Genomic DNA, 18815 nt, shown 5'->3' on the forward strand with positions numbered 1-18815 from the left:
ACGAGATACGAGGCAATTTCAACAAGCTGGGTAATACGAGACGTGGCGTACGGTTCTTAAAAGAAAAAGCCGCGACTAGACTTTGCTGAAGCGCAGTAAGGAAGGAGGCAAGAAAATTACTGTTTTCCTTTGCCTAGGGTGTGCAAAAGTCAGTTAGGGAGAATTAAATTCCATAAACATTGCTCACAATAGCTTGTAAATGTTGAGGTGGATTTTGCAAAACGAAATGTCGGCAAGATGGCCGCTTTCTAGAAAGATTGAGAATAGTTGCTAGATTGTTTTATCGTCAATTGATATCCATTAACAGTAATTCCTATTAAATAAAATTATCAGTGTGTAACTTGAGTAGAATTAACGGTCAATGTTATTAAATGCAGTAAAATGTATGTTTTTAAACACATAGGAAAAGTTGGTTGAAACATTAGTATGGCTACACTGCCCGGAATGGAGTCAGACACAGACAGTGACGAGCAAGATATGGCGATTCACGAAACACAAGATAATGAATTATGGGCGGGTGAAAATTTACCTACGGCCGAAAATACTGAAAAACCCACCCAGAGTGGATCAGTACCTACTAATTTCGCGGAACTGTTAACATTTTTCAGAGAACGGATGCAAAGTTTACATCGCGCTGTTCATGAACAAAATGAACACTTTAAAGAAGTTCAGAAAGATGTAACAGTTTAGATGCAAAACTACAAAATGTAACATACAGTTTAGATGCAAAACAACAAAATGCAACAGACAGTTAAGATGCAAAACTGCAAAATGTGACTGACAATGTGCAATACTACAAACTGCAGCCACTGACATCAAAACTAATATGACTAGTAGTTTAGACGCAAAACTTGAAAATGTGACTGACATTTTGAATGGAAATCTTCAAACTGCGGCCACTGAAATTCAGAATAATGTAACCACATTAGTAAACGAAAATTAGAAAGCCATAGCCCATCAGACACAATAAAATATTGCCACACAAATTCGTGACGACCTTGATAGAAAATTCAGTAAAACTGAAACTAAATTAAAAAATATTAGTGATGAATTTGACGAAATGCGAAAAACATACAAGCACTTGCCCGAAGCTGTCAATGATGTAACCAAGCAGGTCGCGCAAGTTAATGCAGCACCAAGTACATTAGAAAATTCTGTGCAGCATATAGCTACACAGGTACAGACACTCGCTCTCACACAGGAGAAATCTGTAGAAGCGAAGTTTGCACAAAAAGCAATCAGTTTACTCGTGACTTTGTAAACTGGTTGAACATGAAAGACAATAAAGTTCAAGAATGTTTACTGAACGAACTGCCTGTAATCGTAAAGAAAGCGACAAACGAAGCTTTGTCTGGAGCAAACATGTTAGGTGAAAACACAGAACAGGTTTCTGAATGGAAACAGACACTTACACAAGAAGTAGACACGTTAAAATAGGAGCTTGCAGCGATAAAAAACGCAGCAGGCGAGTGTGGTTTACGTGTCTATAAATTGCCAGAGACGCAGACTGTGACATCTCGAGCAGCAACACCAAACAGCTGTTCGGCAACAATGCAACAATGCCTAGCCCGCAACCCGTTCACGTAGCTTGTGAACAAGGGGTGGCCAGTTCTCTTTCTAACATACTTGTGGAAGAGAGTTTTCTAAAACACAGACGATTCTGAAGTTTTACACCGGATCGCAAAATACCACCCTGTCATTTTTATCAAACGTTTCTGTGGTATACTACCAAAATCATGGAATGATAAACAGAAAATACAGTTTGTCACCACCCATATTCAAGGTGATGGAGCCTTATGGGAAAGTGAAGTAATAGATTATTGCCATACATATGAGAAATTCGAGAAAGCTTTTCTAAATAAATATTGGTCAGCAAAAGCACAAGAACGTTTAAGGCGTGACGTGTATAGTAAAGCAGGTGCACTGCGTAAATATTTTGAGAAGTATAGAAATAAGACGAAATATTGGGATGAAACAGTGTCCAAACAAGAAGTCATATGGGTTTTAAAATCAAAATTACAATTCTCAATAAAAGAAAAACTACTTCATGTACCAGATTTAGACGTAGAACTTTTCATGTCAACGCTTGATTCTATTGATCTGTTGCATGAACAAGCGAAATTGAACGGGGTCAGTAATGCTCAAGTATCAAACAACAACAGTAATAAATATTTCCAATATCACAATAAAAACGGTAACAGTAACAAAAAATTGGAATAGTTTGCCTCATTCTTACAATGGTAATAACAACCCAGGACCAAGGGATGGAAGAAATTCTCCGCCTATTAATAAGAGGAGTAGGCAAGACAACAGGTGTCATTCAGGACACGGTAATTACAATAGTAATAACAGTAATCAACCAAACCGCTGGCAACCGATACCACAGTAGTCAAACAGTAATTGGCATCCTAACACAGGAACCAATACACAATCAGCTGGCGCTACTGCACCACCGAACAGTGCCGCTGAACACAACAGCTCTGGACAAAACTGGAGGCAACAGCCACCAGGAAGAATTATGGAAGTGGTGGGCAACGCTACGCCCAGCACCAAAGAGGCGTTACACTAAATGCGACCTCATACAGCCCTCATATGTCGGTCGCGGAAGAAACAGGGGGAAAATGTCCGTATTTAATAAGATATAATCTGAGCGATGAACTTTGCGAAGAAAACCATTTGTGTAAACTAACAGAAAATGAAACAATCCAAGCTGCATTTCGCGCAGTAGTAGGTGGAATACCAACCACAGTTACTGTTGATAAGGGCGCGGCTACAAACTGTATGGCTTTAGAATTCTATAATAAGATTTGTGAACTCCAGACACCACATACGTTGCCAGTACACAATTGTATGATCATTAGCGTGCTTGGAAAAAAGTCAAAGGGAGTACATATGCATACTTATGTATTAGCTGAGGCAGGTAATTGGAGCTATAGAGGGTACATTCCTGGTTTGTGAAGGTTTATCAGTAAGCTGCATATGGGGAGTAAATTTCTTACACGAAAGAGATGCAGTAATTGACCTTTCTTGAGGCATATGTGTATTAAAAGCGAATGGGAAAGAAATAGCCATACACCTCATTAAATGAAAGCTGCTACACAGTAAGTTATATCAAGGAGTCCGAATCAAATATATAAAACCAGAGGTAATTTCATGTGACAATCGATTTCCTATGTTGCCGGAATAAACACAGCCCAGTCAACAGCAATTTGTACATTCTTGCAGACAAGAAATACAGAGAAAAGTGCATGACTCAGTTTCTTTAAGTACTGTACAGCAAAACGAACTGATTAAACTTTTAAACAAATATACATCTGTTTTTGATGAAACGCCCGGAATAATTAAAGGATATGTGTATACATTGCAAGTGAAGCCTCACGAAACATTTTGCCACTCTACCTATTCTGTCCTGTGGGCCAACAGAGAAGCTGTATCACATGAAATCCGTCGCATGTTAGAATGGGATACTACAGAACCATCCATGTTACCATATAGTAGTACACTACTTGCAGTGGCTAGAACAGGAAATAAAGAAATATTTTGCTAAGTAAACATTTCCTAGAGTTGATTTACCTCTGTAAATATTATGCAAATTTGTAAATATGTTAGTATGTAAGACATTTCACAGTGTACATAGTAGTCTTAAGACAGATTTATTTTCTTCATGTCCATAAATAGATCTTAAGTAAACCTTTTGCTGAACAACAAATTTTTACGTTAATAGTAGAAGTTCAGGAATAATATTTTAAATAAAGTCATTTCATTAATATTATGAAGAGAAAAGTAAACAAGAAACTTGTTTTGATGTAATCGTGGTAACATTTTTCATGGATGCAATTATTCCATTTCTTTTGCTATGCAATTCTAAGTAGAGAAAGTAGAGCAGAAGCAATACAGCGGAAAAGTTTTTTTATCAGCAGATTTTAAGTTTGTACAGATGCAATGATTTGTAGCGTAAATTATTTTTTCTGTTTATGCCTAACGTAGTTTGTAAACATAAACAGCAAGCTACTGTGGGTCGTGCTTTTCAAGTGAAATGATAAAACTACTCAGATTTTAGTCCGATAGTAGGGAATTGGCAACATTGTGACATAAGCAGATTTGTATTCCGCACTAGTCCTCGCGACGAATTTCAACGGCACACACCAGTTCGTGTAGGTAAAAACAGTCAGTGATGTCCTTAGCTCCAGTAGTAATGACGAAACTCGCATTACGTACTGAAAAAGCAATGTAAAGCTTGGCTTCATTACCGTAAACAACCACACAGCGAAATTAATGTCGTGGAGAATTGTAGGTGACGATTTAATCGCTGACAATAGAGATTGCGATTGCAATGAAATTAATATCTCTGTAATTGGATTATCTATGTTATTTGAGCGAACAAGGATTCGCAACATTTTGTTCTTGCTCTTCATTTTCACCCATTGTCTTGCACGGCCATACAGTGTATTGCTTGGTCTATGTTATGTAGAGATTTTGTTATTTGTGCTCATTTTGCCTAACAATAACTATTTCATTTCATTGTGTTTGTTATGACAACTAATCATACCTTTATTCCTCAGCTTTTTTTTTTCTTCGTGAATTTGATAATTAAATGTGGCTTACTTCGTGTGGGGATGTCTGTTAGTGAATTATCGCATATTAACGGCACCAATCAGTGTAATACGTTTGGTTGGCTTTCAGAATAGAACCAAAATCTAAAATTTCACTTTTCACAAAACTAAGACTGATAACTTATAGGCGTAAATCACGTCCCAAAATTATACTCGCCAACAGACAATCCCCGTAGAGGAACCTAGCTACAAAATATCAATCATTAATTATTATGGTGGTAAATATCTGGCAAATTGCATTAAAATTTCAATATTTAAAAATATTTTTATATAATTTTTCAGGTACATAATTTTCTTGCTCTAATTGATGACTGACTTAACCAAAGATAATTTTAATTTGATTCGGATTGCATTTGAGTTCAAACATTTTAAAAGCCAGAATAATATAAAATTAAATACTAATTTCAAAACCTAATAATAACAAATATTATAAAAAGCCACCATCAAAATAGAAATGGAGTGAAGCAATGCTGTTAAGAGCGCGGCCAGATGTAAGACGGCTGAAAACATGACGTAAGCAACGGTATCAGTACTTACGAGTACAATCAATTGATATCGCGAGGGAACGTGGATCAGTAAAGGCGACTTTGTAACACAGACCTGCTTTTTGGGTTGCCGACTTGACCCCCATTTAGGAAAATGCATGTTAGTGCATCTATGTGGACAATATTTCCGGTTTTCGATTGGTAGAACCCGAATGCAAGTGCGTACAGGTCATTCTGAACTATTTTGGGCTCCTAGATGTAAAGGGTGTTTAGTGTAGTGTACTGAGGATTAATGAGATAACGTAGACAATAACCGCCCAGTTTATTTGCTACTTGTGTTCCGAAAAGTAATTAAGAAGACAATGTACAGAGTATATCATAATTAATGGCGTAAACGCATACAGTTGAAAGTAGGCGACACTAGAAGCAAAGAAGTCGCAGTAAACATGGGCTCTAAAACGCATAGCTTAAGAGCTATGAGCTCTTATTGATCTTCAGTACTGTGAAACAAATCTCTTCTACTGCGAGCTCTTTGTTTTCCATTTTTTCGAAGGGTAGTATGGACCAAAACAAGAAAGAAACGCGCCCATTAAACATACGCTCTAGAATGCATGGCTTAAGAGCTATGAGCATTCAGTAGGTGTGTTTCAAAGTAGCGAAGATGGACAAGTGCTCTTAGCTATTAAAGTATACGTCTTAGAGTCTATGTTTACTGGACGTTTTTTTTTCTTGTTTTGGTCCATACCACTTGCTTCCAAAACATGGAAAGCAATGAGCTTACAGTAGAAGAGATTTGTTTTACAGCGACCAAGGTGAACTAGCTCTTAAGGTATGTGCCGTAGGGTCTATGTTTACTGAGATCTGTATCAGCTGTATGCGTTTACGCAGTTAACTGCGATACACTCTGTCTAGGAGAGCGGTAGCGCTGTTCAGTACACAGACTTCAGGAAAGAAGTGTCCAGTGTATCATGCAATCTTCTGCATAACGTGAAATATTATGGGATTAGGAAATAACGATCTTTCGTCTCATATCTCGAAAGTTGGAATCAGGTTGTCTCGCAATGTCACTGTCAAAGTGGGGGGAATGCTACAGATTTCTGTTCGGGGTCCGTTACTTTGAATAATATAAATGTCAGTGATCTGACACTAAACATGGTTTAAAACTTTTTCTCTTTGCAAATGAAGCAATTGTTGTTGTGACGATGTTCAAGCGGAATTCAGCCAGGGCGAGGGGGACGGGGCAGAGGAGTAATCGTGAGCAACACGGTTGTTGAGAATTGTCGGTCTGACGTGAGGGCGTCGCAAGATGATGCGATACTGGGACCAAGTCATTTAACGCATTCTGAAAAAGGAAACATACTTACGAAATTAAAAGAAACGACGCTCTTTGTTAAGGAAAAAAGGATAGACCTTCTTGATAAATGCCAACAAATGAGAGCTGTCTCTGTCCAATTTCAATGGGGCTCAACCAGTATGAACAGATCTAAAGTGGTTTCCTTAAGGCACTGAAGAAATATTCTAAGATAGTGGAGTTACGCTGAATACAGATGCAATTAACGCTAACGTGAAGTAGAACACGCAACAGTAACACACTGTGTAAGAGATTCTACTTAAAAAAAGAAAACAGAGAGCCTTAAATAGGCATTAAATCTACAAGTAAACATGTACCAGATTCTGAGTGTTAATCGCAAATATTCCGTATGAGTGTGAATCCACTTTCGGTGTACTTTAGGATCTCCTAAAGTGCTATGCAGTCAGTGAACGTAACTGAAGCACTTGGTGTTAGTTCTTAGAAACGTGTATTGCCCCACTATTGAGACGGCAGATTCAGTTTCTAAGTGCTCCGAATAGTAAAGGCTACAGTGCTCGTTCATTGTTCGTTATACTTTTCTTCAAACACAACAGTTTCATGTTCAGTCTCCACCTAAGTGACACATAATCACAGCTCTGAGCAGCTACATAGCTTTATTGTCCTCAAGTGTAAATTTTATCCATCTTCCGGCACCAAACAAGTAATAGAGTGCCATTGGTGACTTTAAAAGACAAGCAATTATAAATCACCTCAAGACTGATGTTACAACTGCGAAACCGCTCGTCGCGCACGGTGCACCTTAAAATAGAAGTTGGAAACGAATTTGTTGACAGCTTTTTTGCCTTGAACGTAGCGTACCAAAAAACGAAGGTCGTGGCAGAGTAGGGGAAGGCCCGGTACTATCGGACAGCCGACTGTATCTGGCAAGATCTGTTTTTAAACTGTACCACCAACGGCAGCAAATGTCGCACAACTTCAGTGTGAGCGATGAACGAACAAGTCAGACCACGCGATTCTGTATTAAAAGCAACAGTGACCTTCGGAAAGGCAACAAGTTGTCTGTTTCTAGTGAGAAAATTTGCAACATTGTTTTTATTGTTTTCAAGTAAGTTATGTTACATACTTGTTGTATCTTTAGATACGACCAGTGATCTCTTTCTAAAAATAATTTTACGGGTCCTCTCACACTGCATATAATGCAACGACAAGTACTAAAGTTTTTTCAATATAATTGATTATTTAACAGTAAAACTATATTATAGTTAACTTTTGATGAAATGTATTCACAGCTGCCAATACGAACAACTATCAGCTGTATAACGGAATGACGACAATAAAAATTTGTGTTCGACCGGGACTCGAACCCAGATTTCCAGCTTTACGTCAGCGGTCGGCTTAACCGTTTTTTTTTAAATTTTTTGCTTGTATTAAACTAATAATAAAGTATCAGAACCCAATAAAACGCGAATGTTAGGAAAAAAAATTTGGAAGTATTAAGACGCGAACCACCGCCCAACAAATAGTTTCACACAGGTTAGTAACGCTACTCATTACGCTTTTTTTTTTTTGCAGGTAACGAGAAAACAAATAAAAACCTCTTGCGTATGAAAATAAAAGACGACATTCTTCATAAAATAACACAATATCCTTTGAAAACGTAAAAAAACATAAAAGGTAGCTATAGTTCCGCAACAGCCTTCTTTTTATTTATTTAATTATTTATTTATTGTTACATATGTAAGGAAAAAAAACTTAGAAGAGGAGGAAAAAAGAGAAGTGAAATAAAAGAGGAATACTTTCCGCGCCATGCTCCACTTTGGCGCGCCATCAGAACAAAATCCATTCTATCATTGACCATTAAAGGGGAACGTGGGATCGTCAAGCCTTGGCTGGCACAATTCGTTCAGATTCCAGATTTGAGGCGGGTTGGTGAAAATACTCTGTAAATAGTTCGCGAAAGTGGCCCGATAGTGTCGATGTCGGCGAAGGGTGTGGTGATGTACTTGGAGGCGCGTCCAAAAGTCCGCCGGATCGACGATGTCGTCGCGGAAGAGGTAGTTGACAGCCATGCCACTGATCCATGTGATGACGTGCCACTTAGCCGATAGAAAGTAGGTCGAGTCGGGATATATCATCATGGTAGGAGAAACGTGATGAGGTGGTACTCGGAGGTAGAAAGCCACAATCTTCTGTGCGAGGGTCCAGACAGCTGCTGCTGGCCCACACTCAAAACGATGTAGATCTGTATCTTCGACATTGCACTTGAGGCACAGGGGTGAGTCCACCAGTGCGATGCGATGCAGTTCCTGTCTTGTAGTATACTTGCCATTGACGAGAAGGTACCACATAGAGGCGGTGTCAGTGGTGTGATATGGTTGGTGGATCGCTTTCCAAACTGTAGGCCATGAAATCTGGGGGTGACGTGTTTCGACGGGGTTGCGGGGTGGAGACTTTCGGAGAAGGCAATAGATGTCGCGGGTGGTCGTCTGCCTGGTCCTGGGGAGCTCGGTGCATATGTAGCTATACTCCAAAAAGAAACGGCCGATATGTGACATCGGAGGTGGGATGTGTGCCAGAGACGTCGGTGGGCGTCTCGAAACAGGTGCGAGCTCAGTGGTCAACATTCCAGTAAAAGTAGCATTTGGGCTTTTCCATAACCGGAGCATATTATTGGTGTAAAGTGCCGTAGTCCTGGCTCTCACATTAACCAGATCGAGGCCACCGTCCCGCTTCGGTAAGGTGAGAGCTTCATACTGGACTTTGAATATGTGTCCAGAACAAATAAAATAGCCGAAAGCCGCCTGTGATCTGGCCGCCATTGTCGCAGTGATGGGCAGAATCTGCGCTATATGGGGTATCCGGGCTGCCTGATGGGTATTGACGAAGGTGACTCTCTGGCACATATTCAGCGGGCGTAGTACGTAATTTTGTATGTTGGCCCGGATGCGTTGCAGTAGCGCCCGAAAATTGATCGCCGAGGTGCGGCGAATGTCTCGAGTGTACACCAATCCGAGACACCGAAGAGTGTCCACTAGCTGAAATGGGACTACGCTGTCTGCGGGAAGGCCGCGGCCGATCTACATGGCGCATGATTTTGCCACGTTCATAGCGCTCCCTGCCCCTGCACTGTAACGGGTAATCCACTGCATCGCAGCTTGTACGTCGGCCGCTGAACGGACGACGAGGACCAAGTCGCCCGCGTAAGCTCGGCAGCGGAACATATGATCCCGGAGTGGAATACCTGTCAAACGTCGCCATAATCCGCAAATGAGGGGTTCCATCGCAATGGCATAAAGCACCGTCGACAAAGGGCAACCACCGAGCGAGGTGGCGCAGTGGCTAGCACACTGGACTCGCATTCGGGAGGACGACGGTTCAATCCCGCGTCCGGCCATCCTGATTTAGGTTTTCCGTGATTTCCCTAAATCGCTCCAGGCAAATGCCGGGATGGTTCCTCTGAAAGGGCACGGCCGACTTCCTTCCCTAATCCGATGAGACCGATGACCTCGCTGTTTGGTCTCTTTCCCCAAACAATCCAATCCAATCCAAAGGGCAACCCTGCCGTACTGAGCGTTCAATCCGTATAGGTTCTGTCAGTCTGCCGTTGACGAGAAGTCTGGACGTTGCTCCACGAAGGAGCCGCATAATCACTTGCGTGAACGGCGGGGGAATTGCCATTCGGTCCATCACTGCGTTGAGGAATGCATGACTGACGAGGTCAAACGCTTGTTTGAAGTCGATGGAGATTAAAGCGCCTGGCAATCGCGAGTGTGTTGCCACAGCGATCACATCTCGATATTCACTGAGGGCCGTCTGTATGTTACGATCGCCGCCTAAGGATGTTTGTTCGTGGGAAACAATGTCTCGTAAGACATGTTTGAGTCGCACTGCGAGAAGGAGTGTGAAAATCTTGAAGTCGGAATTGAGTAACGTGATTGGCCGATAACTGTCGAGTCGTGTTCCTCCTGCGGGTTTCGGGACTGGTACAAGTAAGCCTTCCATGAAAATTGGTGGCGGGTTCGCCGCGCCGGACAACAGTTCCCAGTACATGACCATCCATCGTGGCAACATCAAATCTTGGAATGTTCTGTAAAATTCGAGCGGTAAACCATCCGGGCCGGGAGATCGATTCAGAGACCCTTTGCCCACAGCGCCTTGGACGTCGTCGGTGGTCACTTCAGAAGTCAGGAGGGCTGCAGCTGCTGCGTTTAGAGTACCAAGTGTCTCCTGGGCAACCTCAGCAATGGCCTCTGCACCGGCAGGTACTTCTTGATAGAAAAGTTTGTAGTGCGTTGTGAATGCATCCGCAATGGTAGCTTGCGATGTCAGCCGTCGTCCATCAGGTAGGTCTAAAGTCGACATTAAAGCCTGTCTGCGTCGACGAACATTTTGAACAATATGATGCATAGAAGGTTCTTCACCGTTAATCCTATCTTGGCTGCGTGCTCGTACAATGGCTCCCTCTAGACGGCATCTGGTCAAGGTTAGAATCTTTGCCTTGATGCGTTGAGCTTCTTTTAGACGATCCGGTGATGTGTGGTGATACATGAGTTCACGAAGAGCGCTATGGTAGAAATCAGTTGTGTGGTGATTCCACCTGGCTTTGACTCTGCCATAGTGTGTCAATGTGCGTCGGATAGCCGGTTTGGCGCACAGCAACCACCACTGCAGTGTGGTCTCGTAACGCATAATGCGTTGAACACAGGTGTGCCACGTGTCGGTGATCTGTTGTCGACATTCAGGGTCCCGCAGTAGCGTGACATTGAGTTTCCAAGGTCCTGCACTGCGCGCCGTTTGGTTGTCGGTGCACGAATAACGGCCAGGCACAAACTTCCATACGTTGTCGGTCCTGCCTCAAAACCTGTGCTCGTACATACAATGTATAATTCCCGTACAGGGGAGGACATTTTAATTGCAAGTCTCTGTCTGGTTCCTGAGGGTTGCCCGTATTTGCAACTGAATACATTTCATGTGTTTGACAACGGCTTCAGTCGCTGCAGTGCCTGATCATTCGAACATGCGTGCCTTTCAAGATGTAGCTAACTCTTGCAAATAACACCTACCTCGTTCTTCTTAAACAACATAGGCATTGCAATATCATTATTAACATTACCTAGCATTATAACAGTTATCAAACATATAGCGTGACAATTATTGAACTATATGAAAAAATCGTCATAATATCTGAACAGTTTGCGTTAGGACGTTCAAGCTGAACGGTTGGCCACGGACATGACGGGAATTAGTATGCGCATGTATGGTTTGTTTTAACGACGAAGCTCATTTCCATTTGGAAAGTTTCGCGAATAAGCAAAAGTGGCGCATTTGGAGGACTGAGAATCTGCATTTCACGATCGAGAAGTCTCCTTACACTCAATGGGTGACTGTGTGGTGTCCCATGTTCAGTCACGGAATAATGGGTGCGATATTCCTTGATGGCGCTGTGGCTACCGAACGGTGTGTGAAGGTTTTGGAAGATGATTTCATCCCCATTATCCAAAGGGGCCCTGATTTCGACATGATGTGGTACATGACAGACGGAGCTCGAGCCCATCGAAGCAGGAGAGTGTTTGATGTCCTGGAGGAGCACTTTGGAGACCCCATTCTGGCTCTGGAGTACCCAGAGGCCACTGGCATGGGCCTCGATTGGCCGCCATGTTCTCCAGATCTGATCGAATGCGACTCCTTTTTTGTGGGGCTATATTAAAGACAAGGTGTGCAAAATAACCCCAGAACCATTGCTCAGGTCATCAACAGCATCGATGTTCCGACAGTTCAGCAGTTCGTGCAGAATTTCGGTATTCGTCTACGCCACGTCATCGCCAATACGGCAAGCATATCGAACATGTCATAACCTAAATCCAGTATCTGTAGTGAAGTTTACATGTTGAATAAAGTGTTTGCACGCAGTAATTTGTAACTAATTTACGTTTTTTTACATACGAGGGTTGTAACTTAGATAGTGGCAACTATTTATTCACAACCGATACAAAAGAGTTACACGTTTGCACCTGTTACTGTCCTTCAAAGTAGTCACCAGCGTTGTGTAGAAACCGTTGCCAACGATGTGGAAAGCGTAGTATACCGTTAGCAGAGCCTGTTCTGTTGATGGTGCGAATGGAGCCGTCTACTGCCTGTCGAATCTCTGGAACAGCTCTGAAGCGCATGCCGCGAAGTGGTCCCTTCATCTTCGGAATCAAATCAAAGTCAGAAGGACTTACGTCCGGGCAGTATGGTGGATGGCACAGTACTTCCGAGTCCCATAGACCGAACAGAGCAGCCATAGCTTGCGCTGTATGCGCCTGCTCATTGTCGTGCAAAATGATGGGCTGGTTGTGCAGAAAGTGTCGCCGCTTCTTTCGCAAAGGATTATGGGTCGTAGCGAAAGTAGAAAGTGCGTCAAAGCCCCAGTATGGTGAAAGTTATGGTGATTCTCGTGTACGGCTGTGATGGTGTTATCCTAACGCATTACGTTCCTCCACGACAGACCGTCAATGCACAATGTTAATGCTCGATTTTGGAGCATCACCTGCGACCAGTTTTTGTTTGAAACGATTAATCAGCCTTTTTTCCCCAAAATGTGATTTTTGGATCCAGAGGTGGACGTTCTGGACTATCATTTGACTTGTTACCGTTCACTGTATTTTCGACTTGGGTTCAGTTTTCATGTTTAACTTTTTCTTTATATCATCCACCGACAACGGCGAAATTCTTGATTTTTCAGACGCATAAGTATTATTGGCAAGTTCTAGCTTTTTAGATGCACGACAACAAGTAAAATAGTTGATTATTTTGCATCTCATCTTACTTTAACCGCTAATCTAATTTGCAACGAACGGAAAGACACACCGCACAACCACGCATACAACCAACAAGCGGGGAACGAAAGTGTATAACGAAGTATGTCGTATCTCGTGTGGACAGAACAAGTAAGTAGACGCATGGCTGGCTGACAGCGATACAATTGTCAACAACAGTTGCCTGCTGTTTCGAAACGTTAGGAAAAATTATGTGTATCGCTTTTCCCTCCACAGGCAAGTATGTTGTTGTTGTGGTCCTGAGACTGGTTTGATGCAGCTCTCCATGCTACCCTATCCTGTGCAAGCTGCTTCATCTCCCAGTGCTTACTGCAACCTACAACCTTCTGAATCTGCTTAGTGTATTCATCTCTTGGTCTCCCTCTACGATTTTTATCCTCCACGCTGCCCTCCAATGCTAAATTTGTGATCCCTTAATACCTCAGAACATGTCCTACTAACCGGTCCCTTCTTTTTGTCAAGTTGTGCCACAAACTCCTCTTCTCCCCAATTCTGTTCAATACTTCATCATTAGTTATGTGATCTACCCACCTAATCCTCAGCATTCTTCTGTAGTACTACATTTCGAAAGCTTCTATTCTCTTCTTGTCCAAACTGTTTATCGTCCATGTTTCACTTCCATAACATAGCTACACTCCATACAAATACTTTCAGAAACGACTTCCTGACACTTAAATCTATACTCGATGTAAACAAATTCCTCTTCTTCAGAAACGCTTTCCTTGCCAATGCCAGTCTACATTTTATATCCTCTCTACTTCGACCATCATCAGTTATTTTGCTCCCCAAATAGCAAAACTCCTTTACTACTTGAAGTGTCTCATTTCCTAATCTAATTCACTCAGCATCACTCGACTTAATTCGACTACATTCCATTATCCTCGTTTTGCTTTTGTTGATGTTCATCTTATATCCTCCTTTCAAGACACTATCAATTCCGTTCAACCGCTCTTCCATATTCTTTGCTGTCTCTGACAGAATTATGATGTCATCGGCGAACCTCAAAGTTTTTATTTCTTCTCCATGGATTTTAGTTCCTACTCCGAATTTTTCATTTGTTTCCTTTACTACTTGCTCAATATACAGATTGAATAACATCGGGGAGAGTCTAAAACCCTGTCTCACTCCCTTCCCAACCACTGCTTCCCTTTCATGTGCCTCGAGTGATCATCGTATGGCAACGAAACTTGGTACATATTCTAATATGTTAATGCGAAACTGATTTATGATGGAAAAAACTTAGTTTCAGTTTTGGCTGAAAGACGCAAATCGGGCGCTGTGAATACAGGAAAGACGTATAGACAAATTTTTCATATGTATTGGGTTAGGAATGGGACATGGACGGAAAAGTTCAAACATGTGAGAAAGCAAAAATGTTGATTTTATTGTTAACTGTCACTTACACAATTTGTTCAGTGTGAGCACTGGAGACGTCGACGAGGCTCTGCATCCATGAAACGACAAGATCAACAGTTTCTCGCAGCAGTTTCGATGGAATATGAGCCACGTGTTCCTGTGTACTGGCATTCAGATCAGGTAGAGACCACATGTGTCACTGATAAACACGTTCTTTTAGATACCTCCAGAACCAGAAATCGCATGGATTCAGATTACGTGACCTTGCAGGCCACGCATCAGGAAAATCTCTTGACATAACACGTTCGAGGAAAGCAGCACTAAGCAGATCTTTCACTGGGCCAGCGACCTTAAGTGCTGCCCCATATAGCATGAAAAGAGTGGTTTCCACAGAGGTGTGCTTTTCCAGAACAGGAATCACATACTGAACAAGGGAGTTTCGACAACGTGGAGACATCACAGTACACATGATGGACCCTTCTCGTCAAAGAAGAACGGACCGAGAGTAAAAGTGGACTCACATATGGTGGGTGCAATAATTCTGAGTGCGCAACAAGCCGTTTAACAGAACCACAAATTCGGCAGTTCTGTGTATTCACTGCAACCCTGTGGTATAAAACGTGCTTCGTCACTCCATAGAATATTGCCCAGCCAGATGTCATCAACTTTGATGCGCGCCAGTTACCGACGAGCAAATTCAGGAGGTTGCTGCGGATGAAATGGTTACAGTTGCTGCACCGGCTGGATCGTGTACAGGTACCAGTATGAAATAGACCAAGGTCCGAGTACCAGCGTACAACAGACCGGGCAACTTTCGGTACTGTTGATCACAGGATGGACAGTTCTCGTAACACTGTACGAGTCCTAGCACTACCCGGGTCAAGTACTGCATGGTCAGGTACAGGAACAGCAATCTCGTCAATAACTTCGACTAGGATAGGACGCCTTCATCTTCCAGGTTCCACACCAAGCTCTCCCGTGTTTTCTAATTCCATTCTCATCTTTTTTTAAACTATTTAATGACATCGCGCCTCTCCTCAGACCTCTTAGTAGGCGATACTCCCTCAATGCAGCACTGTACGTTTCTGGCGTTCACATAAAACAAGTTTCACTATGTAACAGCGCACCGTGTGCCTTATCGTTAGCCATACCGTTCGCTCACATCACGGCTTATAAAATGACAGCTTGGATGCCATACCGTCATACCAACAGTGTACTGCGTCAGATAGGCAACTGGTGAGCAAAATTGGAACTATTTTTTTTCCAGCTTTAACGCATTAGCGTATCAATTAAGTTTCTCTGCCGTATGATAATTACCGCCCATATTGGATCTCCTTGAGTAGGTGTACTTCGATTATAACCATCCCGTTCTTATTTTAGTTTGATGTTAATAATCATTTACGGTGCAATTAAAGCTTTTTCGTAACAAAAATGACGTTTTTTACATGTTAAAACTTCATGTCCGATACAACCATTCAAAAATGTTAACGACCGAAATGAGAACGCTCGAAAAAGTACACAATAACAAGCGATGGCATATTCTCTTGACACTGAGTTTTAGAATGAAGTAGCATATCATAATCTACATCTACATCTACATTTATACTCCGCAAGCCACCCAACAGTGTGTGGCGGAGGGCACTTTACGTGCCACTGTCATTACCTCCCTTTCCTGTTCCAGTCGCGTATGGTTCGCGGGAAGAACGACTGCCGGAAAGCCTCCGCGCGCGCTCGAATCTCTCTAATTTTACATTCGTGATCTCCTCGGGAGGTATACGTAGGGGGAAGCAATATATTCGATACCTCATCCAGAAACGCACCCTCTCGAAACCTGGACAGCAAGCTACACCGCGATGCAGAGCGCCTCTCTTGCAGAGTCTGCCACTTGAGTTTGCTAAACATCTCGGTAATGCCATCACGCTTACCAAATAACCCTGTGACGAAACGCGCCGCTCTTCTTTGGATCTTCTCTACCTTCTCCATGAACCCGACCTGGTACGGATCGCAGACTGATTAACAATACTCAAGTATAAGACGAACGAGTGTTTTGTAAGGCACCTCCTTTGTTGATGGACTACATTTTCTAAGGACTCTCCCAATGAATTTCAACCTGGTACCCGCCTTACCAACAGTTAATTTTATATGATCATTCCACTTCACGTCGTTCCGCACGCATACTCCCAGATATTTTACAGAAGTAACTGATACCAATGTTTGTTCCGCTATCATACAATCATACAATAAAGGATCCTTCTTTCTATGTATTCGCAATACATTACATTTGTCTATGTTAAGGGTAAGTTGCCACTCCCTGCACCAAGTGCCTATCCGCTGCAGATCTTACTGCAATTTTCTAATGCTGCAAGTTCTCTGTATACTACAGCATCATCCGCGAAAAGCCGCATGGATAGTCGTATTTAGTGTTGAAACTGTTCAAGTACAATGTTCAGAAAAAAAATTTTAATTTAGAAGAAGCATACGTGTCGGATACTATCCGACCTTCCATTGCACCTGTGGGGCCACTCCTTTAGAAATTAGGGATCCATTGACCGTGGGAGGTAGTGGCAAGTTACTATTCTCGACCACTGTGTTCAGGCGTGACACGAAATGCCGTAAAAGCGGCAGGCAATCTTGAGTCCTAACGGCTCGCTTCACTGACTGGGCGGTCAGACGTGAGTGCAGGTAATTGGAGCACAGGGACGGAGCCAGGCGATAGAGGGAAACTGAACAGGTCTCCGTCGGCGAGAAACGCCTGCTTTTCTGGCAGTAGAGTAGCGTGCGGGCACGAACGACGGCGCCGAGGCGGTCGCAACCATCAAGCGCTCTGCGTATAACTCACCTTCATGTTATCGGAGCTCAGCTGGCGGCGAAGCGGGAACAGCAGATAACGAGCCGTCTCAGCGCCGAGCCCACTTAGCGGCAACTGCTGGCCGAAAGGCGCGCTCCTTACCGGTTTATCTGCGACAAGTCGGCCGTTATCTGGCTGGTGATAGGTGCTCAGGGTGACTCGCGTTTCGCAGGTGAACTTTAATACCTTGCGTACTGATGTGGGAACTGGATTTTCCATCACTGAAGGATTACTTATTGTCCCGACAGAATTTATTTACACGTCGTCGACTAATAACAAAAATACGATCACATGGATGATCCTCACAAAACCCGTAGAATTTTCTTGCAGTATACTGGACAACAGGTAGCCAACAGGAGCTAAAATAACACCGACCGTGCCCCAGGGAAGCGTAACAGGACCTTAATGTTCTAACTATACACAAGCGATTTATCCGGTCACGTCAACAGCACAATGAAACTGTTTGCAGAAGATGCTGTTTATTGTCGTCGTTGGACAGTGGCAAGGATATTCAGTAAGACTTGAAACGAAACCCTCGAGCGCGAGGTCGCAAGTTCAATCCTTAGTAAGTCTCAGTGTTGTATTGACAATTACGACAGGAAAAATATTAGCTGCTGATGTCTCAACTTGTCCACCAGGATGGTGGGAGGTGCAGAGATCAACCTTCTATGGGATACATGTATTACATCCGCGCGGGATTAGCCGAGCGGTCTGGGGCGCTGCAATCATGGACTGTGCGGCTCGTCCTGGCGGCGGTTCGAGTTCTCCCTCGGGCATGGGTGTGTGTGTTTGTCCTTAGAATAATTTAGGTTAAGTAGTCTGTAAGCTTAGGGACTGATGACCTTAGCAGTTAAGTCCCATAAGATTTCACACACATTTGAACATTTTTTGTTGTTGCATGTATTACATCTCACAAAATGGACATCGTAGCTATTCAAGAAATGTTCAGATCACAAAGGTTCACAACATCAAGATCGAAGGTAATCTTCTTGGGAGTTACAAACCGTGAAGAAGGTTCAAATGGTTCAAGTGGCTCTGAGCACTATGGCACTTAACTTCTGAGGTCATAAGTCCCCTAGAACTTAGAACTACTTAAACCTGACTAACCTAAGGACATCACACACATCCATGCCCGAGGCAGGATTCGAACCTGCGACCGTAGTGGTCGAGTGGTTCCAGACTGTAGCGCCTAGAACCGCTCGGCCACTCGGGCCAGCGGTGCAGAAGGGTCAGCTAGGTAATCCACTCTTATAGAATGAATATATAATCATATTGGTGTAACGGGGTGATGAAAGCTGATAGACTGTGTTGGCATGCAAGCGAATGCGAAACTGTGTGTCGTCGAGCTTATCTTGATACAGGCCGTCCTTTAAGGCGTAGCGG

At 42.9% G+C, this 18815-nt stretch overlaps 1 protein-coding gene across 1 annotated transcript in view; it reads right to left on the bottom strand.

Moving 5' to 3' along the window:
- LOC126100738 (UDP-glucosyltransferase 2-like) overlaps positions 1-17496 on the bottom strand; it is a 129645-nt gene extending 112149 nt beyond the window's left edge. Inside the window, exon 1 of the mRNA XM_049911359.1 lies at positions 17424-17496. Within this exon, the coding sequence (XP_049767316.1) occupies positions 17424-17429 (6 nt within the window). The 5' untranslated portion in view covers positions 17430-17496. The remainder of the gene's footprint in view (positions 1-17423) is intronic.
- Positions 17497-18815: the final 1319 nt, after the last annotated feature.

Source organism: Schistocerca cancellata, chromosome 9 (genome assembly GCF_023864275.1).
Source record: "Schistocerca cancellata isolate TAMUIC-IGC-003103 chromosome 9, iqSchCanc2.1, whole genome shotgun sequence".
Lineage (NCBI taxonomy): Eukaryota > Metazoa > Arthropoda > Insecta > Orthoptera > Acrididae > Schistocerca > Schistocerca cancellata.